The 27,859-nt window shown below is 39.1% G+C and overlaps 1 protein-coding gene across 18 annotated transcripts in view; it reads right to left on the bottom strand.

The window, feature by feature from the left end:
• EHBP1 (EH domain binding protein 1) overlaps positions 1–27,859 on the bottom strand; it is a 559,717-nt gene that overhangs the window by 506,071 nt on the left and 25,787 nt on the right. For 14 of the 18 annotated variants that reach the window (XM_077134347.1, XM_077134350.1, XM_077134348.1 and 11 more), the window contains one exon: positions 18,962–19,360. In XM_077134347.1, the coding sequence (XP_076990462.1) occupies positions 18,962–19,065 (104 nt within the window). In that variant the 5' untranslated portion in view covers positions 19,066–19,360. Of the gene's footprint in view, positions 1–18,961; positions 19,361–20,185; positions 20,487–20,514; positions 20,599–27,859 lie in introns of those variants that run through there. The other 4 variants (XM_077134351.1, XM_077134349.1, XM_077134352.1 and 1 more) reach the window with 4 other exon arrangements.

The following is a 27,859-nucleotide window of genomic DNA, read 5'->3' as shown; positions in this document are numbered from 1 at the left end:
GCCCAACTGACAGAGTAGCTTAGACCTGTTGCAGAGCTTCTCTTGTTCCAGTTCCCACTCAAAACTACAGCTTTTCTTGTCACTTAGTAAAAGGACAAAAGTAGCACACCCAAATGAGGAATATGTTATGTCCAAAATCCAAAGAGGCCAACTAGGTGTTGTGCCTCTTTTTTGGTTGTATAAGGGACCAGATACAACAGCTTATCCTTCACTTTAGAAGATGTGCTGGTTTGAAATGATGTATGTACCTTGTTAAAGCCATGTTTTAATCAAAATCCCATTTCATAAAGGCAGAATAATCCCTATTCAATACTGTATGTTTGAAACTGTAATCAGATCATCTCCCTGGAGATGTGATTTAATCAAAAGTGGTTGTTAAACTGGATTAGGTGATGACATGTCTCCACCCATCTGGGTGGGTCTTGATAAGTTTCTGGAGTCCTATAAAAGAGGAAATATTTTGGAGAATGAAGGAGATTCAGACAGAGCAGAGAATGCTGCAGCACCACGAAGCAGAGTCCACCAGCCAGCGACCTTTGGAGATGAAGAAGGAAAATGCCTCCCGGGTAGCTTCATGAAACAGGAAGCCAGGAGAAGCTAGCAGATGATGCCGTGTTCACTGTTTACCCTTCCAGATAAGAGAGAAACTGACTGTGTTCACCATGTGTCCTTCCACCTGAGAGAGAGACCCTGAACTTTATTGGCCTTCTTGAACCAAGGTATCTTTCCCTGGATGCCTTAGATTGGACATTTCTATAGACGTGTTTTAATTGGGACATTTTCTCAGCCTTAGAACTGTAAACTAGCAACTTATTAAATCCCCTTTTTAAAAGCCATTCCATTTCTGGTATATTGCATTCCAGCAGCTAGCAAACTAGAACAGAAGGAATATCTCAACACACACCACACCACTGGACACCTAGAAATTTCAGAGGTGGAAGGCCTCTGTGTTTTTGTTGGATTTATCTCCTATCCTCTGACACTCAAATGCCTTACCAATAAATCTAGAGTAGTTGCTACTTCATGCTCACTAGGTCTAATCAACATTATCATCCATATAATGGACCAATGTGGTATCTTGTGGGAGGGAGAAAAGATCAAGGTCCCTGTGGACAAGATAATGACATAGGGCTGCAGAGTTGACATACCCCTGAGGCAGGACAGTGAAGGTATACTGCTGGCCTTGCCAGCTGAATGCAAACTATTCTACTGATCCTAAAAGCTACTGAGGAAAAAGCATTTGCTAGATAAATAACTGCATACCAGGTACCAGGGGATGTGTTAATTTGCTCATGCAATGATACCACATCTGAAACAGCAGCTGCAATTGGAGTAACCACCTGGTTAAATTTTCAATAATCCACTGTTATCCTCCAAGATCCATCTGCTTTCTGCACAGGCCAAATAGGAGTTGAAGGGGGATATGGTGGGAATTACCACTGCTGCATCCTTCAGCTCTTTCAGAGTGGTACTAATCTCTACAATCCCTCCAGGGATCAGTGTTGCTAGATAAGAACACTTCCAGTGGCTTTCACTTGGCCTTTCCTACCACAAAACTCTCACTCCATGAGTCAGAGAACCATTGTGGCATTTCTGCCAGTTTTTGAGTATGTCAATTCCAATTATGCATTCCAGAATTGGGGAAATAACCACAGAATGGATCCAGGGACCTACTGGACCCACTGTGAGATGGACCTGAGCTAAAACCACATCAATCACTTGACCTTCATAAGCCCCTACTCTGACTGGTGGTCCAGAGTGCCATTTTGGGTCCCCTGGAATTAACGTCACTTCTGAGCTAGTGTCTAGTAATCCCCAAAATATCTGGTTATTTCCTTTTCGCCATGCATAGTCACCCTATGTGTTAGTTTGAAACTGTTATTATCCTAGAAAAGCTATGTTCTTTCTTCTAATCCAATCTTGCAGAGGCAGCCCTATTATTTAGGGTGGAAACTTTGGCTGGATTGTTTCCATGGAGACTGACCCACTCAATTGTGGGTGTGGCCTTTTGATTAGACGGAGATATGACTCTGCCATGGAGATATGACTCTGCCCATGCAAGGTGGATCTTGATTAGTTTACTCGAGTCCTTAAAATAGCCAACACAGGGAAACATTTAGGAGAAAGCTTAGACACAGATATTTGGAAATGCAGAAGCCCCAAAAGACCCCAAGAGCTGAGAGAGCAGACAAAAGCTAAACAGGAAGCAGGGCCCAGAAAATGTTGCCATGTGCCTTTCCATGAGATGCTATGCTAAGAGATGAAACCCAGAGTTTTGCCCCAGAGCAGCTAAGTTAGGACCCACAGATGCTTACAGAAGAAGCCACTGGAATCAGAAGCTGGAAGCAACAGAACCAGGAAAAATGGCCAGCAGATGCCAGCCACATACCTTCCCATGTGAAAGACATCAACCTTTCTTCAGAATCAAGGTATCTTTCTCTGGATGCCTTAGTTTGGATATAACCATTGTAAACTTCTAACTTAATAAATACCCTTTATAAAAGTCATTCCATTTGTGGTATATTGCAGTATGGCAACATTAGCAAATTAAACCAGATTTTGGCACCAGAGAAGTGGGGTGCACAGTTTTAAAATACCAAACATGTTGGAATGGCTTTTTAAATGATTAAGGGGAAGATTATGGAAGAATTGTGAGGAGTTTAATAATTGCTTTGAAGAGGATGTTGGTAAAACTGTGGACTCTAAAATTACTTCCTATGAGGACTCAGATAGAAATAATGCATGTGTTATTGCAAACTGGAAGGAAGAAGACACTTGCTTTAAAGTGGCAGAGTGTTTGGCAAAATTAAGTATGTGTGTTAGATAGAAGGAGAATTTTAAAGCCAAGAGCTGGGATACTTAGTTTAAGAGATTTATAAATTTGTGGAAGGTGTGGCCTGGTTTCTCCTTGTAGCTTATAGTGAAAAGCAAAAAGAAAGGGATAAGCTGAGAACTGAACTCTTGGGTACAAAGAAATCAGAAACTGGTGGTCTGGAAAATTCTGGGCTTCCAGAAGAATAGTACACCACATAAGAATTGTGAGGAGTTTAATAATTGCTTTGAAGAGGATGTTGGTAAAACTGTGGACTCTAAAATTACTTCCTATGAGGACTCAGATAGAAATAATGCATGTGTTATTGCAAACTGGAAGGAAGGAGACACTTGCTTTAAAGTGGCAGAGTGTTTGGCAAACATGAAACCAATCAGCCATTATAGAACAAGCCAGGATTGAAGACAGCGTTACTCAGAAGGGATTTGTGGAAAGTCATATTGTCTGATGGTTATGATCCCTGCATAGAAAACTGGCAACAGTGCTGCAAGATCTGTACAAACAGAACCACTGCCAGTCTGGACCAAAAGGGGCAGAAAAGGGATGAACTGAAGGAAAAATAACTTCAGAGGCAGAATCATGGAACCTAAGGTCTGGAGCCAGGAAATCTCGGGCCAGGAGAGCAGACCCACACATACACGTACAGCAGGTGAGTTTGCCCTGGAGGCAGAGGGCAGATGGAAAAGTATTGCTACCTCATTCCTGGAAAAGGATGGAGCAAATTCCCTGGGGAGTAGGCAGAGCCTGGCAATCACCCCATTGTTCTATGAGAGTTGAGCCTGTGCCCTGGAGATGGCAGAGAGCCCAGGTGCTGCCTGATGCTTGGAGAGGGTAGAGCTAAGAGAAAGGTGGCCTTCTGAATGCTCTCCAATGTTGCAACCCTCATCCCAGTGTTTGGAGAGAACAGGGTCACTGCATAGGCACTTGGAAAGGGTGGTACTGCTGCTTTGTAAAGTCCCAATGATAAATAACTCTCAGACTTTGAAATCTGATTGGAATTTGCCTTACAGGTTTCCAATATTTTCTGGGTCCTGTGACCTCTGTTTTCCTTCCTCCCCCCCCCCCCCCCCCCCCCCCGCTATGGCAAGGGGAACATGTATCTTACAACTGTGTACATTGACAGCAGTTAACTTGTTCTGCGTTTCATAGGTCCAGAGCCAGAGGAGAATATTTTGCCTTAGGATACACTAGGCCTATAACTGGCTTTGGTGAAACTTTGTACTGTTTTTGACTTTGTATTGCATTTGTATTGTTGCTGAAATAGTTTAAGGCTTTTGTGATTTTGTGATGCAATAAACATATTTTATATATGGAAAGAACATGTCTTTTGGGGGTCCAGAGGATATAATGTGCTAGTCTGAAACTGTTATGTTCACCAGAAAAAGCCATGTTCTTTCTCCTAATTCTATCTTATGGGAACAGACCTATTGTTTAAGGGTGAAAACTTTGGATTGTTTCCATGGAGATGTAATCCATTCAATTGTAGGTGTGTCCTTTTGACTATATGGAGATGTGACTCCGCCCATTTAAGGGATGTTGATTAGTTTTCTGGAGTCATTTAAACAGGAAAACATTTTGGAGAAAGCTCAGAATCAACACAGACACACACATTTGGAGATGCTTGGAGTGCCAACAGAGAACAGATGCCTCGACACTGATGTCTGGACATGTAGAGTCCTTCAGGCACTGCCACGTGACCTCCCATGAGATGCTAAGCAAGCCAGAAGTCAGAAGGTTCAACAAGGCTGAGAGAGCCATTTCAAACCAGAAGCTGGGAGAGGATGTGGATGCCAGCAATGTGCGTTCTCATGTGACAGAATCGGCCTTTCCTGAGTCAAGGTATCTTTCTCTGGATGTCTTAGTTTGGGCATTTTTAGGGCTTTAGAACTGTAAAGTTGTAAACTAATCCCCTTTATAAAAGCCAACCAGTTTCTAGTATATTGCATTCTGGCAGCTTTAACAAACTAAATCACCCTGGTAAAAGGGTGTAGGTCTCCTTGGGGAAGGTTGGGAGGAAGATTAACAGTATAAATTTTGGCAGTGTATGAGGGGTACAGGCCTTCCCCTCATTCAAGGGGCTCTGGGTCTATAAAATGTCTCAAGTCTGAGAATTGATTAAAGGGTCACAACTCAGTTTTTGTAATTCAAGTTAGACTCCTGTCCACTTGACCTAGAACTTATCTGCTTAAACAGCTCAAACAAGAATTTAGTAGACTGCCCATCTATTTTACTTCTAAGTACGACATGATCTACTAACCAGTGCCATAAGTCTCTGCAAGTCAGATTATTTTGACTGCTGCTTTGAGTCTGGCATCCATTATGGTAGTCAGGCCCATCCTGTCTATGGTGATTAACTGTTGCCACATTTCTGCCAACTTGGAATCTGATCATCCCCATTGTGTTTTAAGGATTCAGCTCAGGGCCAGCAGTTCCTATAGTACTCTCTGACTTACAGAGAAGGGCGAATACAGAGCTCTTCGGTGATAATGGAGCTAGTCTCACAACCTTATTCCTCAAAGTCCTGGTAAAAGATGTGTCCTCTGGACATTCCTGGGGTGTGTGAGCAGGTGTTCCATGAGAAATCCATTCTAACATTCTAATCTCTCTAAGCTTTTGGATCCCCTCATCTACATTATACTAGGGCAGTTCTGGCACTTCAACCTCAGCTAATGTTGGCCACCTTTTTTTTTTTAATTTATTTATTAATTTAAAAAAATTTAACAAACCAAATAAAACATTAACATATATAATCAGTAATTCACAATATCATCAGTTAGTTGCATATTCATCATTTCTTAGAACATTTGCATCAATTCAGAAAAATAAAAAAGACAACAGAAAAATAAATAAAATGAAAACAGAAAAGAAAAAGAAAAGATTATACCTACCATACCCCTTACCCCTTGCTTTCATTGATCACTAGCATTTCAAACTAAATTTATTTTAACATTTGTTCCCCCTATTATTTATTTTTATTCCATATGTTCTACTTATTTGTTGACAAGGTAGATAAAAGGAGCATCAGATACAAGGTTCTCACAATCACACAATCACATTGTAAAAGCTACATCATTATTCAATCATCCTCAAGAAACATGGCTACCGGAACACAGCTCTACATTTTCAGGCAGTTCCCTCCAGCCTCTCCATTACATCTTGAATAATAAGGTGATATCTACTTAAGGTGTAAGAATAACCTCCAGGATAACCTCTTCACTCTGTTTGGAATCTCTCAGCCATCGACACTTTGTCTCATTTCACTCTTCTCCCTTTTGGTCGAGAAGGTTTTCTCAATCCCTTGATGCTGAGTCTCAGCTCATTCTAGGATTTCTGTCCCACGTTTGCTGGCCACCTTTTCACCCATGTTTCAGCCAATCACCCAAATAAACTGTTAACACCCTTTCTAACCCCTTAAGCTACAACACTGAATGTAGAGTCTTTGCTTAGTGGGCCCCTATCAATAAATTCAGCTTAATCCAACTTTATATTCTTTCCACCATTATCTCACACTGTAAATATCCATTCCCAATTTCTAACTATATAGATTTGAAAAATCATGCAGTTCTGTTGGAGTATAGCATACCTCCTCATGGATCACACTTTCTACCTCACCTTTTTTGCGACTTGTTGGGACTTTTAGTCTAGTTACAGGTTCTGAACAAAAGAGGAGTGGGGGGGGTGGGCCATGAAACGAATTATAAATGTCTTTCAAACCAATTAACAGTATATTCTGTTACAGTTTCACCTGGTGGAACAGGATATTACTTTCTCCAGACAGAGGAGCAAGGGCTGTTTCCCAAGAGGAGGTGGTTCAAGTTTAGCTGGCACTGAAGGGTTAATCTCTTTAGAAAGATATTGTAAGGCAGACTCCTCTGGGTAGACTGGAGATTGGGAAGCTGTTTCCTCAAGGCAGGCTGGAGGTCAGATAGTTGTCTTTTCAGGGCAGGCTGGAGATTAGATAGCTGTTACCTCACAGCGACCATTACAGGTTCTAGATATCTAGCAAAGGTTCAGAAAAATCCAGTATTTCAGTGTTCCCACCACCATTATTATAAACCTTTATGTCCCCATCCCAGGTTTCAGGATCCCCCTCTTTTCCAATCAAAGCCCTTACTTTAACAGCAGACACTCTGCAAGGTTGAGATTTTAGTTTACGGTGTAAATCTGCTACTCACACAATAAGACTCTAGGTCTGGTTTTCAGAGATCTCAATTCTGAGACTACAGGAAATAAGATTTTCTTTCAGGGCACACATAGAAACTTTTACATCTTTCATACGATGTTTAAGTTGCAAATTTAACACCTTCAGTCCATTCCTTTCTCTCATAACTGTATCCAGCATATCTAAGAACAACCGGCCAACATCATTAAACCTCATAATTCCACAAAACTCTGTTAAGGCATCAAAAATAGTCATCAGAGCTTTGCCTTGTACAAAAGTATGACTAGGAAAATCGAAGAGTTATTTTGTAAATCTGTATTGCTAAATCATGCCGTGGACTGTCAGCACCATCTTGATTATTGGAAACAAGAGTCATTAGTGCCTTTGAATTTAATCAGAATAGAAAACCAATCACAAAAAAACATTTTTAAGATTCTGTTTCTCAAGAACCACTGTCAGTACCAAGCTGTATTAGTCAGAGTTCTCTAGGGACACAGAACCAACAGGAGATATCTGTAAATATGTGATTTTGTAAAAGTGTCTCAGGTACTATCCTTCTCTTGAGAACAATGAAATTATCTAAAATTGAGAGGGTTGGTGGATTGTTGACTTTGGACATTATACATGAGGCCCAGTAGATAGAGGTGGCTGAAAGATGCACTGACAGAGAGGTAGATTGGCGAACCATGGGATAAATACATGATCAAACATGGTGCTGCTACAAAAAGGAACTAAATTGTAAGGTATGCAACAATGTGAATGAACCTGTGGGACATTTGATGAGGCAAAATAAGCCAGAAACCAAAAAGCAAATATTGTACGATCTCATTTAGAAAATACTTACAAGAAAACAGGGAACTAGATTGTAAGCTCTTACAGCACTTATATTTAGTCCAGAGTGGTAATTGTTATTTCTGGATTTTGAGAGGCTGTTTTATATATGTATAACCTCATATTTAGAGATAGGAATGAAGTTGATCAGATTGGGGTTAAGGTAATCAAGAATACAGGGGTAAGGAAGACATTGTATATTAGACCCTCATCTATTCTTTGAGATAAAAGAAGAAAGTTTTATTATGTACAGAATCTAGGTTTTCTGTACCACATAATCTAACTCAACCTGACTGGACAGATCATTAAAACACTCCAAACATAGGGAGCCCAGAATAATGAGAGCCTTTAATACTGTATAGCTTAATGTACTGTCTGGATACATCCCAGAGAATATTAAGCAGATAATCAAAAAGTATTGACAAAGTCCCTTGAGGAAGGGAGAAAAATTATGGAACTATTAAACTTCACCACCAGGGAAACCCCAGATACTATGCCAAGCATTAGGGACACCCAAACCAATAAATAGGCTGAGCCCTGATCTTGAGGTTTATTCTTGTGAAGCTTATGTATGCAGAAGAGAAGCTTAGCCTACTTATAAGTATGCCTAAGAGTCACCTCTGAAGAACCTATTTTGTTGCTCAGATGTGGCCTCTCTCTCTCTAAGCTCAACACTCTAAGTGAACTGCCCTCCCTTCTATGTGGGACATGACATCCAGGGATGCAAGTTTTCCTGGAAGTGTGGGAGATGACCCCCAGGGATGAGCCTGGCCCTTGCACCATGGGATCAACAATGCTATCCTGACCAAAAGAGGGAAAAGAAGCGTAGCAAATAAGATATCAGTGGCTGAGAATTTAAATAGAGTAGACAGGCTACAGTGGAGTTACACATGCTTCAGTTAGACATTGCTACCCCAACCATAACTTGCCAAACCCCAACCAAAATCATTCTTGCCAATCCTAAAGAATATCTAGGGCATTATATTAGAGTCTACAAAGGTTCCGTACACTAGGGAAACTCTCCAAAACCTACACCCTCCAAATGGGTCCCTGGATCAGGTAAGTCCTGAAATGCAGAGGGGCCAGTCTTTCCAGAACATCAACCAGTTTCATCCCCCTATCCCATATGCATTAGTTAGGGTTCTCTGGAGAAACAGAATCATCAGGGAACACTCGCAAATAGAAAACTTATAAAAGTGTCTCACGTGACCACAGTAACACAGAGTTCAAAATCCACAGGGCAGGCTGTGAAGCCGACAATTCTGATGGAGGGTCTGGACAAACCTCACAGGAGAGGCTCACCAGCCGAAACAGAATAGCCTATCTTTTTGAATCCCCCTTAAAAGGCTTCCAGTGATCAGATTAAGCATTACTCATTGTAAAAGACACTCCCCTTTGGCTGATTACAAATGGAATCAGCTGTGGATGTAGCTGACATGATTATGATTTAATTCTTTGAAATGTCCTCATCACAAAAGACAGGCCAGCACTTGCCCAACCAGACAAACAGGTACCACCACTTGGCCAAGTTGACACATGAACCTGACCATGACAGTCTACCCCTTATCAACTTGGCAGCTATATATACCACCTTAAACCATACCTAATTTCTAAATAAAAAACAATAAAACACACATTTTTTTTATTCACCTAACAATACTCAACCGTCCTGCATATAACTGTAAACACATTAAATCTCTCCAGAATAGGGTGCAAATCCTTGGGTAATATTCATTTTTAAACTTGATATCTTACAACTTAAATTGTATAACATGAACAAAACGAGCATTACAGTCCTCGTTTCTATAACTGATCACATGGTTGAAGTTCATATTTATCACTACCTTCTTCCACTACCCATTCCATGTTCCCTTTACCCTCAGCAAGCACTTCAGCTGGCCGTGGTTCTTTGCCTGGTGGGGTGACCCAAACCTTCATTCCTGAAGTTTCAGAGCCATTGGTAGTCCTGCCTGGATTGGGTTGTCGCAGTTTTCCATTGATTTTAATCACAGGGCATGTAGTACTAAAACACGCCCTAGGGGATCTCCTATATTCCAAGAAAACTCTTCTTTACCTCCATTATGTAGTTACAGTCCTACTTCCCCCGATAGTCAGGGTCAATCACCCCAGACAATAATGTAATCCCCTCCTTGGCTTGTTGATCCAGTGGCATGAGTAGCCCAAAGTGACCAGGTGGCAGTCTTGGATTCCAGTTCAATAATCATTGTTGTTTCTCCTGGTGGAGGCACTCCCTGTTTTGGAACTAGAACCTGTAGGCCAGCAGAGCTCAGGGTTGGAGGGACAGGAAGCAAAACTTTTCCTAGTGGATCACTAAGGGTAATAGTGAGTGGTACCACTCCCATTTCCACCCCTTGGTTCCTGGACCCATCATTCTGATTATGGGAATCAAAGTCCTTAGTGTCTTCAAGTCCAGTCAGAGTAGAAAACCATTCATAAAAACCCATTTTTAAGATTCTGTTTCTTAAGAACCACTCCTGGTACCAAGATGTATTAATTAGGGTTCTCTGGAGAAACAGAATCAACAGGGAACACTCGCAAATAGAAAACTTATAAAAGTGTTTCATGTGACCACAGGAACGCAGAGTTCAAAATCCACAGGGCAGGCTGTGAAGCCGACAATTCCGATGGAGGGTCTGGACGAACTCCACAGGAGAGGCTCACCAGCCGAAACAGGAAGAGCCTGTCTCTTCTGAATCCTCCTTAAAAGGCTTCCAGTGATCAGATTAAGAATTACTCATTGCAGAAGACACTCCCCTTTGGCTGATTATAAATGGAATCAGCTGTGGATGTAGCTGACATGATCATGATTTAATTCTATGAAATGTCCTTATTACAACAGACAGGCCAGCACCTGCCCAACCAGACAAACAGGTACCACCCCTTGACCAAGTTGACATATGAACCTGACTATGACATCATATTATCGACAGCCTCATCCAAACATGAAAAGTTAGAATGGTCATAGCCCAAATACCCCTAAAGAGTGGGAGCAAAGATCAAAGGTGATGGTGGAATTATACAAAGAAGGCCACGTTTAACAAATGAGTTTGAGTGCTGAATCATTATACTGATATTTCTTTTAGCTTCCACTACCTTAGAGAAGCTAGAAATAAAAACCTAAAATTGTGAACTGTAATCCATACCAAACCCTGAAATCTGTTCTACAACAAATTGTTGCAATGTACTTGAAATTAATTGCTTTTATGTATAAATGTCATTTAAAAAGAAGGAAGAGTACAACAGAGAAGAAAGGATTTAACAAATGAGTATGACTGCTGAATCAGTATATTGTTATTTCTGTTGGTCTCCAGTGTTTGGAGCAGCTAGAAGAAAAAACGAACAGTAGTATAACTAACCATATCAAACTTTAAAATCTGTTCTATAACTACTTGTTTAAATATACTTGAAAGTATATTATGTTGTTGTACATATGTTATATTTCACAATAAAAACAAACTTAAAAAAAAAAGTGGCTCAGGCAGCTGTAGGGATGCACAAGTCCAAGTTCCACAAGGCAGGAAGGATGAGGGCTGGAAATGATGAAGGTGTTCGAAAATTCTGTAGGATAGACTGTGGCTAAAAAGGTGAAAGTTCTTTCTGACTGCTGAAATTATCACTCCCCTTTAAAAGCTTCAGCTGATTGGAATAATTATGTGATTAGATTTTATCATTGCACAAGCCACTCCCTTAGTTGACTGTAGATGTAATCAGCCTAGATGCAATCAACAGACTGATGATTTAATAAACAGCCTTCTGGTCTTTTATCAGCCATGAAATGTCTTGCAGTAATGGTTAAGCCAGTACTTGCCTGACCAAACAACTGGGCACCATTACTTAGTCAAATGAACATGATGTGACATCGTAGATACTTCCTGATTTTCCTCTCCTTAGTATGTCATTTTTAGTCTCCTCTGTTGGTTCCTCTTCTTCCCCATTCTAAATGTGATGTGCCCAGGGTTCGGTCAGCCTCTTCTAAATCTATATGAATCATAGGAAATTTCTACAAACCTATGGTTATAATACTATCTATATATCTGAAGTCTAGCTTCTTCTTCATCCTGAACTAAGAAATCTTAATTAATGCTTTATTAAGCTCTTCATTTGGATGACCCAATCTGTAAGAAAATGAAACCCAATACTTGATTTCCTCCAACCTTTTTCCTCCCCAGTTGTTCCTTTCCTGTTTCTTCACCTGTTGCTCAGGTCAGAACTAAAGTGATTTGTCCATCTTTACTTTTATATCATATCTAATTCATCAATAATTCTGTCAGATATACTTCAAAATTTATTTCTGATTTATTTATACATTCCAACAATTCATGAACATCTTAAATGGGTGCATTTTACTGTATGTAATAAATTACCTCAATAAAGTATGGATGTGTGCGCATATGTATTCTCCACATATCGACCATTGTCACCTCTTACACTACTACTTCTGCTTGAGCTAGCAATAGCCTCCAACTGGTCTCCCTGCCTCCACTTTTATTGTGACAGTCCATATGTCACAAGTATTCATTTTTTAAGATGTAAATCAGATTCTATGACTTTGTAAATCCTCCAATAATTTCATCACTTAAATTCCAAAGCCTTACATGATCCCGGCTCTACTGATCTAGTCCCCTACTACCTCTCAGATTACCCTCTAGTCCCTTACATGTTCACTGTGCTCCAGACACATGGCTTTTCAGATGCTCTTAAACACAGAAAGGTTTATTTCCAATTTGAAATATATTTCAAAATAGGCTTTTTACATCAAGGCTATGTACCCATACATAATTCATTGGATAGTCAAAAAAAATGCGTGTTAATAAAGACAGCAAAAGAAGTGATCTGAAGTGAATACTTAATGAATTCACTTCAAAAACATCAGTTAATATTTTAAAGTGCATGTATTCTTCTAATGTGATGGAAAACTAAATTGGGATCAGTTAAGAGAGGTGGAACATCAGACTAAGGAGTTTATATTTTATCTACTAGGTCGGATGGATGCAGTTAAGTTGGGGAAATGCTTTTGTTTTTCAAATCTGAGGTCACAAAATCTGAAGATGTCTGATAATGGAAAAAATGAGGAATTACTTTCAGGGACATATACATTTTTTGCACCTTAACCATGTAATTATATTACATATTTTAAAATGAGTCATATTTTTAAAAAAAAGTAATTTCTACATGACATATAAAAACAAGAAACAAATAAATTCAAGCCTTTTTGGGGAAAATGTATAGCACTTCAAATAGTTTTAGTTCTCCTACCACAACTAAGAGATGGATTTAAGAAATATAAATACTTATATAAATATGTTCAAATACGTAGATAATGCAGACAGATACACACAAATATAAGACATATTTATACATAATAGTGAATAATATAGGGAGCTCCTTCCAGAATTTAATTCTGCAACCTAGTTAAATTATCATTACAAACACAACTTGCCAACTTTCAAGTATTTTCCTTAAAAACCTGTATAGCCATTGAAAGACTATACAGTGAAGACTTCTCTCTGGTATGTAAAAGCCTACAGATGACAAAAGAACAGGATAGGAAAAAAGAGAGAATTGACAGCACAGTGCTCCTCTCAAGTTCATCTCCAACGGCAAGTCTTATTGCTACATCAGTTAAACAAGGTTAATAATTAAATGACTTGGTGACAACTGAGAGCAGGGTCTATAAACCCTTATTATCCTCTCCAAATCTGTTCCAAACTCTTTATGTGACAATCAAAAAGTGATGAGGAATAGGACTGACTGTGGTAGACTGAACTGAGTACCTAGTTTAGACATGTTCTCGGTCTCGCCTCCCATTCTGGTAGGAGTGCACCCATAATAAATAATATTTTTTCAAGATGCTACTTCAGTTAAAGTGTGGCCCAATTGGAGCAGGATGGACTTTAATCTGGATTACTGAAGTCCTTTATAAACAGACTGCAAGTCAGACAGGGAGAGAAGCCATGGGGAGCACCCAGAAGCTGAAAATCAACAGAATGCAGAGGAGAAAGGATAAGACATCACCATGTATATTGTCATGTGATGGAAAAGAAAAAAACCCAAAGATGGATGACCAGCCAGAAAATACCTATCCTGGAGGAAGGAAGTCTTCCAGCCTCTGAACTGTAAGCTAATAAATTCCTGTTGTTAAACCAACCCATTGTGTGGTATTTGTTTTAGCAGCTAGGAAACTAGAACAAGAACCTAACAGTATACTGTCATTCTCTCAGGTGAATAAAAATCAGGGTGATTTTTATTCTTGATCTAAATTCTAGAACCAGTACACCATGAAAGAATCAGGAAATGGGCCATGTTGACCTATGAAAACCCACTCCATATCAGTCAGGGCAACGGCAAAATCCTATAAGGCACAAAAAGGAAAAATCTGAGATAGCAGAAACTCTAAATTAATTTACAGGATCAGTTCTTTGGTCAAAGGTAGGTAATATGAGCTTGTTCAGGGCTAGGTCTAAAAAAAAAAAACAACATAAAGATGGCCTTCAACCTGTTAATTGAGATGTCCAGGCTCATATACTGTGGCCATGACAAGAGAACATAGGAAAAGTTTATCTTCACCTTAAAATCAGAGAAACAGCATTCTCTTGGAAAATATTTTGATTCCCATTATCCTTTTCCATTAATACGATGCCTTTCCTGAATCCCATCCTAGCTACCATCTTCATTTCCTTAAATCTCAAATTCATGCACAAGTCAGCATATTTTGATATATTTATCCAAAATTCAAGAATGGGCACTTGGTAAGGCTGAACTGTGGATCTTATTAAAATGCAGAATCTAATTCGGAAGGTCTAAGAAACAGGCTTGATAGCCAGCAGTTCAAAGAGGTTCCCGGGAGTAGACAAGGCTGCTGGTCCTCAGAAAACACTTTAAATAGCAAGGTTTTAAAAGGTAATAGCAAATGGACCCCTAATCACATAACACAAAAATTAACTCAGAATGGATCAAAGACCTAAATATAACTAAAACTATAAAATTTCTAGAAGAAAACATAGGGGAACATATTCAGAATCTTGCAGTAGGCAATGGATTCATACACAAAAGCATAAGCAACAAAAGAAAAAATAGATAAACTAGACTGTATCAAAATTAAAAATGTGTTTAAGGGCATTATCAAGAAAGTGAAGGCAATCTATGGATCAGGATAAAATATTTGAAAACCATATATCTGATGATGGTTTAATATCTAGAATATAAAAAGAAATCCTTTAACTCAACAACAAAAAGATGGACAAAGAACTTCAATAAACATTACTCCAAAGAAGATATACAAATGGCGGAAAAGCATATGAAAAGATGCTCAACATCATCAACCATTAGGAAAATGCAAATCAAACCCACAATGGATACCATTTCATATCCACTACAATAGCTATTAATAAATCAGAAAATAACAAGTATTGGTGAGAATGCAAAGAAATAGGAAACTTTTTGTATTGTTGTGAATGCAAAATGGTGCATTACTGTGGAAAAGTTTGACTGTTCTCACAAAGTTAAGCATCAAATTACTACATGACCTGGTAATCCCATTTCTAGGTAGATGCCCAAAAGAACTGAAAGCAGAGACACAGATATCTGCACACCAATGTTCATAGTGGCACTATTCTCATAGCTAAAAAGTGGAAGCAACCCAAATATCCTTCAACAGATGGATGGATAAACAAAATGTGGTATTACATCAAAAGAATAGAATTCAGCCATAAAAAGGAATGGAGTTCTGATACATACTACAACATGCATAAACCTTGGAGACATAATATTAAGTGAAATAAGGCAAACACAAAAGGACAAATATTGTATGACCTCATTTATACGAAATACTAGAACACGCAAATTCTAATAGTCTGACATTAGAATACAGATTATCAGGGGTAGGGATAGGAATAGGGAGTTAATGCTTAATTGGTACAGAGTTCCTTCAAGGGGATAGAAAAGTTTGGGTAACAGAAGATGGTTGGTAACACAACGTTGTAGACACAATTAACACCATTGAACTGCATACGTGAAAGTGGTTAAAATAGGAAATTTTATTTTGCATATGTCACCACAATAAAAGATTTCTTAAATCCACCACACCCCTCCCAAAAGGCAAGAGCACCTATATGCACATGCTACTTCCAAAGGCATAATCCAATAGAATGCTAACTATTCTTTCTCTCTATAGTTTATGCCTTCGTCTCTATTTCTTATCCTTTCAACACTCGGAATTCTTCTTCAATACTACTACTGATTGTCTCTTTCCTTTTATTCATTTTGGCATCTCTAAATTTCCTTCTCTCCTTTTTATTCTTCCATTCATCCAGAATAATATCTAAAATGTAAAGTTAGTTGATAAAAAAATTTCCTAATATTTTCCCAAGTCCATTTTTATTTCTATGACATTTAAATAGATTTTAATTCAGCACACAGGCATCCACTAATTTAAAGACATCTTGAATGGGTCAAAATGACTGGGGAAAACAAACATTATAGGAATCAAGAGTAGAAAACGGGCCTAATCCACACCCATCAGAAGGACTCTTAGCATATACTAACTAAAAGTCATTATAACAGACAATGAAAAGATTTTTAAGCTCTTCCTCATGAATTTTTTTTTTTGCAAGGGCAGGCTCTTTCTCATGATTTTTAGCTTTAATTAAGGATCCAGTTATTCTAAGCAACATGCATTAAAATAAAATTCCAGTACCTTAAACAAATATGTTATTCTTTGGGCACTGTCACCTTTAAACTTTTAAATGAGAGAAAAACATTAAAATATTTAGAACTATATGTCTAAAAATTCTAAGAAAACATCCAAATGCATCTGGTGTTAAGGCTAGATATAATTTACTAAGTGTACCATAATGTATTATAATGGCCATTTCTAATCAAGCCATTCATTCAACTAAAATTAAGCTAAATACCCACTCCAGCATTTACTTAAGACATACTAATAATAACTGGCATTCTGTTCAAGGCAGAAAAAGTTCCAAGGATGCTGCAAACTGTGGGGAAGAAAGTGATTTTTTGACTCAATCACTTAATATGTTTCATTTCCCTTAAGAAAAGAGATTCAAATTTAACCATCTTAAAGACGATACTACTGATACATGGCTAAGTTAAGAAATACTTGTAATCAGGATCTTCCTCATGTATTCCCTCTCTTAATAGTATTTTCAATATCCCATGCCAGAAATGTGGGTGTCAAGGGAGACCGTTTCCTCTCCCTCATCCCCACCCTTCAAGGCCCCCACATGAAATTACCAGCAAGCCCTATGCATTTTGTGTCCTAAGTGTTCCTCCACTGTGCTTTCTCCATATCCTCTGCCACTGCTTTAGCCCAAGTCTTTTTCTCATGTTGCTCATTGCAGCAGCTATCCTAACATCACTGCCTCCAGTCACCTGTCCACTATGGGCCTTACCTCACATTGACATCCAGGTGATTTTCCAAAATGCAATTCTAATGTCTCTTTCATTCAAAGGCTTTCACTATGTACCACCACCTACAGAATAAAGTCTAGGTCATTTATAACAGCACATAACTTTCTATGATTTGAGTCCCCCCTGCCTCTGTATCTTAAGACCCTAACTACACTACTCGAATCTCCAGCATACACATGCTATTTAATGCCTCCATGCTGTGGCACAGGCTGTTACTTCAGTCAAGAATGCCCTTCACCCCTTCCTCCTTGCTTTTCTGACAAACTATTATAAATCCCAGCTCAGATCCCAGGAAGCTATCTCAAGACAACATCACCTATCCCTATAGAACTGACTTTTTCTCCTTTGCCAACTTTGTACATAATAATGGCTACAATTTATTGGGCATTTACTATGTTCCTAACATACCTTCCCAAGCATTTTATATATATGAACCCATTCAATCTTCACAATAACCCTTCTTGCAAAGTGACACCATTATTACCTTTGACGATAAAGAAAATGAATCACTGAGAAACTAAATAACCTATCACCACTTGGGACACAAAATGATAGGACTCATTAAGTGCTGAAGACAGATTCAAATCCCTACATCATATGTATTTCTATTATGGAACCTATTAGAATGAGTTTATTTAAATGACTGCCTCCCACCCTGGACTACAAACTCCCTGAGGGCAGGTATTATGTCATATTCAACTCTGTACCCACGATGCCTAGTAGAAAGTCAGGGGCTGCATTTTTTTGAACTGCATATAAAATAGCAATCCTAACTAGTTCAAAGGAAAAGCATTCAGAAGTAGTTCCCAAATAAATATCCAATATAAGTTATAAGACTTTTAGAATCGAGCAAGCTATTTCTTCATCCAATTACGGGTGAAATTATTACAGACATAAGATTATAGTCCTTCTGGACAATGAAATAGGCTTATTTTGGAGTAATGCAGTTTACTCTGCAATAAAGCAAAACCCAAAGGTCCATTTGCTTCAGATTAACTTTTTTCTCTCACTAAATAAAAATTCTTCTTGCTTATCATTCAATGCAATAAAAAAAAAAAGCCCTAAATTTACTTTGTTCAAGTGGAAAGAAGCAAATCATAGACCAGCGCAAATAACTGCTTCCTTAAATTTAGCCAAGAAATGTATTCCATTAGGCAGTTAAAATAAAATATAGTTGCCTGACTAAACACATAACAAAAGAATTTCAAAGGTTGTGTGAACAGGCATTCTACCATTCAAATAATGAAAAAGTCTTTATCTTAAGCAAAGAAAATGAAAAATCAAGAGTGAAATAAAATACATTACCAGCATCCCACAAGAAGGCAGATTTCTAACCATATGTTTATAATATTTCAGAAGTCATTCTTTATATTTCCTTAAAATTCTAAAAATCAAAGTTTTTCTAACACCAATGATGAAAAACCTCAAGGCCAAGTCTACTGTTCTTAATGTGTTCTCACAGTTACAATCTTCTGAGCCATATATAAGTGCAGTAATTAGAACCCTCAGGGACAGTATCAGCAGCAACAGTGCACATCACAGTACTTGTTAGAGTAATGTGCACCCCACCCAGTCCCTACACACTAGAATACTAAAGAAAAGTACATGTGCTATCAGAAGAAGAAGAGTGTAAGCCACAGTGAGTTTAGGTAACAGCACAGAAAACTCTACTAACAGGCACATCTTACCATTTCTTAGTACACTCAACCATCAGCTCCTGATAGGAGGCCACAAATTGGAACTTGGATGCATGTTTTCCCACACGCTGCAGTCTCTTCCAAACTGAAGCCATGATGATCAATCATACACTGGAGCAGTTCTGGGTTAGCAATGCAGCAGCTTTAATAAAACAGAGGGTCCAAAGCAAAACAGCTTTGCAGATATGTCGGTATTTCAAAAAAATTCAACTACAACTTGAAATGATGGTTGGGGTCCATATCTCCCTATTTCACAGGGTAAATCCCATCTTAGATGAATGGTCCAGTCGAAAACAGTATGATATACATGACAGGATGAATGAGAGGAGGTTCCCTCATGAAGACATCACCATTCCAACTCATGGGCTATAGGATGCGTTTTCTGAAGAACTGAAAAGCAAAACAAAGACAAAAAGAGAAAGAAAATGAGAGAAGCCTAAGTGACTAACCACCCACGTTAGATAAGACTGCAACAGACAACCCCAGTTCTTTGCATGTTTTTCAAACAATGAAACAAAATGCCAACCTCAAAAGCCAATAACAGCAAGGATGCAAGACAACAAGGAAGAAATTACAAGTCACACCGAAGACATGGGGCAACACATGAGGGTATCTGCATCAACAACAATTGTGAGAGGCAAGTGAGGGCCCTACCTCTCCCTCCTAGCATCACAGATGGGCGAGCAGAGCGGGAAAGTCTAGGGATGCTGTTTAATGTCTACAGCCAGACAGTGGAAGGAATGGGGTATTTTTAAATAAACTTTATTTTTCAGCCGATAATTAATGGCCTCGAGTCCTAGAATATGTGCTTAGAACAAATGCTGTTGTTCGGTAAGTGGGAGAAAGGGATGGGAAACGACGAGTGGAGGGAAATCTCAAGGCAGAGGTTGGACAACGTCCCGGCTCCAGGTCACTTGGGCTCCCCTTCACCTTCGCTGCCAACCCGAGGGAAATGGAAATCCCTGATTGGGCGTAAAGCACTGACCAGCAGGGTAAGTGCACGGTGCCGGGTGTGGAGTGCGGTGCTTCCCTCCCCCATCCCCAGAGGAACAACCCGCCGGAGTCTTGTCTCCTCCCGCACGTAGCCCAGCACCCTACCCCCAGTGGAGCAGGCGGTGGCTCGCCCGCAGTCCCTGTCACCAGGGCGCAGAAGACCCCAGCCCAGTCCCCGAGCCCCCGGCCCCGCCGCACGTCCACTCCCGCCTCTCCTCACACCTCTAATCCCGCTGTCGGACTGAGTCTGGCCCCGTTCCCTCCTCAGCGCCGCTCCTCCGTCGCCGCCGCAGCAGCAGCGGCCGCCGCCGCCGCCACCGAGTCCTCCATCCCCGCCGAAGCCACATGGAACAGCCGAGCCAGCCACGGCGCTCGCGGGAGCCGGGGTCTGCAGCCCCTCAGGCGGACGGCGCCCCTCACGCCCGCCCCCTCCCAGACGGAGTCGCCTCACCACCGTCCTCCACCCTACAAAACCCTGCCAGAGCCGCCGCCGCCGCTCAGCGCCCAGCACCCCTTCCCCCGCCTTCCTCCTCCGCCACCATCATCATTACCTCCCCCGCCGCACCTCTCACACTAACCCTACCCACGGCTGCTCAACCTCCGTCCGCCCGGCCGCCATTGGCCGGGCCCCGCGCTTGCAACGCCCACCTCGACGACCGGGCCTCTGAGCGGCCGGGGAGCCTCATTGGTAGATTCACATGTCCATCACAGGGGCTCCACCTCCAGCTCTTGAAGTGGTTTTCCCCAAGACCCAACTCCGCACACAGTCCACCCTTCTTTAAAAAAAAAAAAAAAAAAAATTGGAACCCTTAAGATGATCCCGCCCATTCCTCTGACTGGCTCAGGGAAGGAAGCGGTAGGCGGGAGGAATAAGGAATGTTTACAGTAAACAGGACTGTGATTGCAGAAGGTGAATGTCCTTTATAGGCGCCGCCGGGTGCCGGGCGGGGTTTCTGGCTAGTCTGTGAGAGCAGAGCCGGCAGCTGGCTGTTCTGCGGCTGTGGGCAGTGCAGCTGCTGTGGTTTTCTCCGGTTCCCTCCTGTCCCCACCCTAAAACCTGGGCGCGTCCTCTCATCTGCAGCTAGCTAGCAACTAGGATTTTTGCGCTCCCAGCTTCTTTTTCACCCTATTCCTCCTGGGTTTCTTCTCCTACTCCCTGAGGAACTGACCCTGCCCAGGCCCATCAATCATCTAGTGCTCTACGGGATTCCTGAAACTGAGCTAGACACGACATGTTTACCGAACAACTTCCTCTTTTTCTGATTCCTCAACATTTTTTGCCTTAATTTTTTTTCATTGTCGGTTTTATTTTCCCCTGGTATAAACTGTAGATGGGTTTGGAGTGGCTGGCACATAGAAAGGATGCTTTAAGTAAAAGGAAAGGATAAATAAGAGTGTGAAGACAGGGGCACTTTATCCTGTTAAAAGAGCCAAGGACCCCTTTGAAAATGTGAGGAAAGCTATAGACACGTTCCCAAGGGAGAAAATGTTGTATCACAAAAAGCAAAAATTTGCTTACAATTTTTGGTAGTTCACAGACTTCTGGTGTAGAGAAAGAGGACACCGAATGAAATTTCTGGGGAATCTCAATATTTAAGAAATGAGTCAGTCCAATATGAAAAAGTTAGAACTTAATAGAATAATAATTAGTCAGATAAAATACAGAAAAGCAATTAAGAATCTTGAATACCAGTAGTTACAAATTATAAAAAAGATAAAAACAGATCCCTAGAATGGGCATAGCCCAAATACTCCTAAAGAGTCGGAGAAAGATGAAAGGTGATGGTGGAATTATACAGAGAAGGTAGGGTTTAAAAAATGAGTATGATTGCTGAACCATTATGCTGATATTTCTTTTAGTCTCCAGTACCTTAGAGCAGCTAGAAGTAACCTAAAATTGGGGAATTGTAACCCATATGAAACTCTGAAATCTTTTCTACAACTAATTGTTGCAATGTGCTTTGAAATTTATTCTTTTTTTATTTATATGTTATTTTTCACACAAAAAAGTTGATTGTGATGATAAATGCATAGTTACATGATGATATCGTGAACCATTGAGTGTACACTTTGGATGATTACATGGTATGTGAATATATAATATGTATCAATAAAAAATAAACAATTTTTTTTAAATCAAGGGAAACGTGGCATTATAAAAGAGAAGATAAGATTTAACAAATGAGTATGACTCGTGAATCGTTATATTGAATCTTCTGTTAGTCGACAATGTTTTGGAGCAGCCAGAAGGAAAAACCTGAAATTGTGGAACTGTAACCTATACCAAATTGTGAAATCTGTTCTAAAACTAATTGTCATGATGTGCTTTGAAATACGTTGCTTTTTTGTATATATGTTACTTTTCACAATAAAAAATTTTTTAAAAAATCAGGATATGAGGATAGGAAAAGATTCTTCAAGGGACAGGAGGAGAACACAGTGATGGGTGAGAATTGAGCACATCTGTAGATCTAAGGAGTGGGAGAGTAAAGAGTGGAAGACATCAGAATCAGGAAAGATGAGAAAACAGGTGAAAAATTGAGTCCAGTATCTAAGTGGAGTTCAATTTTCCCATTAAAAAACAAACTGATCTGCTACCACAAGAACACAGTGTATGTTTTACAGAAGGGCATTGATATCACTTATTTTGCTACAGTCTTAATTTTAAAATATTAAGATAACCATAATTATATTCATTCTTAATTTCTGTACATCTTAGAGTTCTCTGATGTCATTCCTGAGTGATTTACTGTCACTACAACGTTTACAACCATTATTATTTCATATAGTAATATATTCTACATCATTAATAGACTTTAAATATATGGCTTTTTTTTAATGGCTAATTGACAGAAATGGTCATAAACTGTTTTAATCCAAGTTGCCCTTCAGGAACAACCACATGATGATCAGAAGGTTTTTGCACCCTATTTATTATTGTTTTTCAGACTTTCTTCATGTGGTCATCCTGGTTTCTTTCAATACTCTTTCCCTTCCTCTTGAAAAAGAAAAAGAAAAAAAAAACGGGGGGAGACTATATTGTAAAGAAATTATCTTGAAAGTAATCCATTTTATAGAATGAAAGTCTTAAAGGAAAAAGAGAGTAGGACGCCAAAGGAATCTTCCTCAAGTTGTGGAAAATTTCAAAAGACTGACAAAGAGTTTCTTATAAGAAAGCTCATGAAAGTATTTTTCATGAATTGAAATTCTCCTTTTTCTTTCTAGCCATCAAAGTAGCTAAGAAAAAACATAGGTTAGAATTATTTCATGAATGAGTGAAGGAATTAAGAACAGACAGATAATATTCTACTGCTGAACTCAAATTTATAGTCTGTCTCCTGGAGGCCCAGGAAGTACCTATTTCTCCTCCCAGTCTTTCTTTTTAAAAAAATCTGTCTACTAATCAAATTTATTGAAGAAACTACAATATAAATTATTTTTAGACCTTAAATTTCATCTGCCTAACCGATAATTATTTAATACCAACTATTGATTATATTAAATACTATTAATAGTATATGAAAGATACAATCCCTGATCTCAGAGAGGTTTGAGAAACCACAGTTAAGCATGCATGCAAGAAAATTAAAACAAATTACCTACTTTTCTGAGTGGCATCTTCCTATTCCGCAAAATAAATAATCATGTCTACCTTCCTAGGATGTTGAGAAGACGTGTTATTTATGTAAAGTGCCTGGCACATAGTAAACTGTGAATAATTGTACCCTATGGTGTTTGGTAGCAGATAGAAATAGGCAGGAGAAAAAAAAACAAAATAGATCATTAGGAATACTTGAGCAATATTTAGTTGCTGCCAAACAACAATGCTTCAAAGACTAGAGAATCTCAAAAGGGTGATACATTTAAACATTGTTCCTCTTTCCTAACTCAGGGAGTACTAAGAGTGGAATACCAATAATTTGAATGGACTAACAATTTTACAATAATCACTAAAAATTTACTTTCCTTCAATCCTCATGAATACCTTGAAGAATGTAGTGCTGTCTTCCAGCCACCCTTCCTGCCAAGATACTAGCTGGGATCTTTTGGCATGCTAGAGGATACCTTTTACTTAAGACCCCATTCCCTCTACCTACCAGCATATACATCTTACTATCCCTCTCTCTCCCAAAGATTATCCTCTGTGCTTCTGAGCCTGTTTACTCAGTATCTCAATTTATCGTCTACTGTCCCAGGCTAATTCTGCATATAATAGACCTGTTGGTGCAAATTATTATAATAGCCCTGTCCATTTGCCCAATCCAATTGCCCTGGGTTGCTGACCACAAAATTTTGTAGGTGTTTTATTTAACACAGAATTCAATATTTAAAATAGTTTCAGGGCAGGCCACAGTGGCTCAGCAGGCAGAGTTCTCGCCTGCCATGCAGAAGACCCAGGTTCAATTCCCAGTGCCTGCCCATGTAAAAAAAAGATAGTTTTAGTTTTGCCTGTATCAAATTTAAAGTGAAGATAGAATACAAAGAAATAATTGGAAAATGCTATCCAAAAACATTAAATATTCTCTGCCATAATAGTTTTAAAAATGACAGGAACAATTTTAATGGAGCAGCTTTTCTAGTCACTGTTTCAGAAATCCCCAAAATGGAGATTCTAGTCTTTGAAATGCAACCATAGGCTTGAATTATTATCTTTCCCAGTGATAAAATTCTTGCTTTTGGCCTTTTATAGTTTTTGCAGTAAAATTGTTAGTAGTCTTATTGCAGGGTTTAACAACTAGTGGAATTTATCTATGCCCTAATCATAGTAATAAGATTTGCTCCCAATAATACTGCAGCTTTTCACACTGTGTTTTCCTGTTACCTTAGCAGTTATACTTGTACTCAACCATATGGCTTCAATTTTTAACTGCTAACAAGTTTGTTTGAACCCCATAGCAAACACATATACTTCCAATAATCCTACAGCAATGTTTATGACCTCAAAACACTCACTGTGACAGGCTAATATTTTTTAAATATTAACCAATGGTTTTTGTAGTAGATGTTTTTCCAGGTATTTCCTTCTATAGTATGGCCTTTATCTTCCTATATCCCACCCCAAGACATCCGCAATATTCCACCCAATCTCTTTTAGGCTGACCTTTGCTCATTGTTTCAGGGAAAGAATATAAAATGTGCAGAAACATGGAATCTTGCATTGGTTTTTGAGTTTCAAAAGTAATGGCATATACAGACTAGTGGAATGTCATCAAGGTAGATCCTGGCACCGTCCAATTCAGTAACCTCTAACCACATGTGAAAATTGAAGACTTGAAATATGGCTAGTCCAAATTGAGATGTGCTTTAAGTATAAAACATACAATTTCAAATACTTTATACATTAAAAAGAATGTTAAATATCTTATTAATTTCTATATTGATATGTTGAAATGATAATATTTTGAATATATTGAGTTAAGTAAAATATAATAGAAAACTAATCTCACCTGTTGCTTTACTTTTTTTAATGTGGCTAATAGAAAAACTTAAATTATGTGTGTGGCTCATATTATATTCCTGTTGGACAGTATTGGTATAAACAATCGTAAAGCTTCCTTTCACTAAGATAAGAAACTAGCTTTTGGCTGGAAGGGGAAGAAATTTAGAAGGAAAGTAATGGGAGACTTGACACTGGTGGATCCCTGAGAACAGGGTCTTTTGCCCTATTCTCACCCCATCTGGCATAAGCCCTACAGAGGGCCAAGTGAAATGGCAAGTCTATCTACAAGATCTGAGAACAGAGAGAGAAAATTTGTACCCCTTTTCTGCATAAGAAGCCCTAGCCCTTCTTAAGACCCTTAAGAAGAGAAAAATCAGGGCTACAAATTTAGGTCAACTAGGGCCTTGGAGCAGTACAATACAATGGAACTTTCTGTGGTGAATGAAACATTTTATACCCAACTAGCCACTAGCGATGATTGAGCACTTGAATACTGCTATTATAACTGAAAACTGGAGTTTTAGTTTTTTCTTTCTTTTTTTATGGTATTTTAATTTTAATTAATTTTAATTTGAGTAGCTACGTGTGGCTGGTAGCTACCTCAATGGACAGTGCAACCTTAGATAGTGCCATAGAGGTTCTGGCAGCCCAGTACAATGATTCTTAGACACTCAAATGGGTACAGAGGCAGCAAGTGCCACGGGACTTAAACAGGCATTGCTGACAGACCAAGATCACCCCAGTAGCAATCTGTGGGGCTGAGTGCTACTAAGGATGCATTTTGGAAAACTCAGAGGATCCCAACATGATAGATGAGGAGCATGGAGCAAATGCTCCATTGCATTCTCCATACCCTTGACTGTGTAAGCCCCCCCTTCAATTTAGAGGTAGTCCCTGTCAAACTGATTATGATTAAGGGTCTGTCATCCCTTGTGAAAGCAGAGTTTGAAAGAAAAATTAGATTGATTAGTGGAAAAATGAAATTATATTCCTTGCAAACATGAAGTTTTTCATTAAGATTTGTATCTGCTATATAACCTTAATGAAAACTCTAATAAAATACTTTTAAACATATTAATTCTTTTAGAAAGTAACCTTTTTTCCCCATCATTATATAATCCAAGTTCTTTGGTTGCCATGAAAGCTGAGATAAGATACATTAACAAACCATTTTTCAACTAATTTGTGTGTGTGTGTGTGTGTGTGTGTGTGTGTGTGTGTGAAATTGTTTCTGTTCTAGTTATCCTTGAATGAATCTTTAAAGTTAGTCACAAAGAATCTTTTCACCTTGGACCTGAGATAGCACTAATTTCAGGACCTGGATTAAGTGCTGAAAAGGCAATGTTGTCCTCCTACACAGTTTCTAGGAAAGGTCAATCTTGTTGGTAGAGGCAGAGGAGCATCCTTGACTCCTTCTAAATTCAGGTAGAGACAGAAACTAGTCTACAGATACTATCCTTCTTCAGGGCTGCTAAAACAGAGACCATAGACTTGGTGGTTACAACAACAGAAATTTATTATCTCATAGTTTTGGAAGGTAGAAGCCCAAATCAAGATGTCAACAACATCATGATTTATCTGAAGTCTTTAGCTTTATGATGGTGGCTTCTAGCAATCCATAACTCAGTCTCTGCCTCTATCATATGGCCTCCTACTGTGTCCAAATTGCCTCTGCATATAAGGACTCCAGTAGTATTGGATTAAGGCCCACCCTATTTCAGTTTGGCCTGATCTTAATAAATGCTACTTACAAATTGGTCCATATTACAGGACTTGGAGTTAAGATATGAACATGTCTTTGTTGGGACATGATTCAATCTATAACACAATCCATTAGTGATTCAGTGGAACTGACTCCTGTTGTTAAACCTGGAGCAATATATTGGATGATTATAAGCCTTAGAAATCTTGAAGTATGTATTACATGCAATAACAATATTCAAAACTTGGCTATTCAAGATGCTAACAATGATATAGCACAGCAACAATCAATTAGAATGGATGTCACCTTTAAACCACTGGCATAGCCACCCCATTGTGGTCCAACTAAATATTAGTCCTGAATATAAGATATCCTTAGAAGTTGTTTTAGTTTGGTAAAGCTGCCAGACTACAATATACCAGAAACAGAAAGGCTTTTAAAAAGGGAATTTATTAAATTGCAAGTTTACAGTTCTAAGGCTGTGAAAATATCTAAATTAAGGCATCAACAAGAGGTTACCTTCACTCAAGAAAGGCTGATGCCATGCAGAACACCTCTGTCAGCTGGGAAGGCACGTGGCTGGCATCTGCTGGGATCTTTGGCTTCTGGGCACCTCTCTCAGCTGGGAAGGCACATGGGCCAGCTTTCTCTCCTGTTCTTCAGCAGCTTCCCTGGGGACATTTTCTTTAATCTCCAAAGGTCTCTGGCTGTGTGGGCTCTGTTGGCACTAAAGCTTTTTCCAAAATTGTTCCCT

This window comes from Tamandua tetradactyla, chromosome 17, assembly GCF_023851605.1.
Source record: "Tamandua tetradactyla isolate mTamTet1 chromosome 17, mTamTet1.pri, whole genome shotgun sequence".
Taxonomy (NCBI): Eukaryota; Metazoa; Chordata; class Mammalia; order Pilosa; family Myrmecophagidae; genus Tamandua; species Tamandua tetradactyla.
The sequence above is the reverse complement of the archived record's forward strand: the minus strand, read 5'-3'. Positions and strand labels throughout refer to the sequence as shown.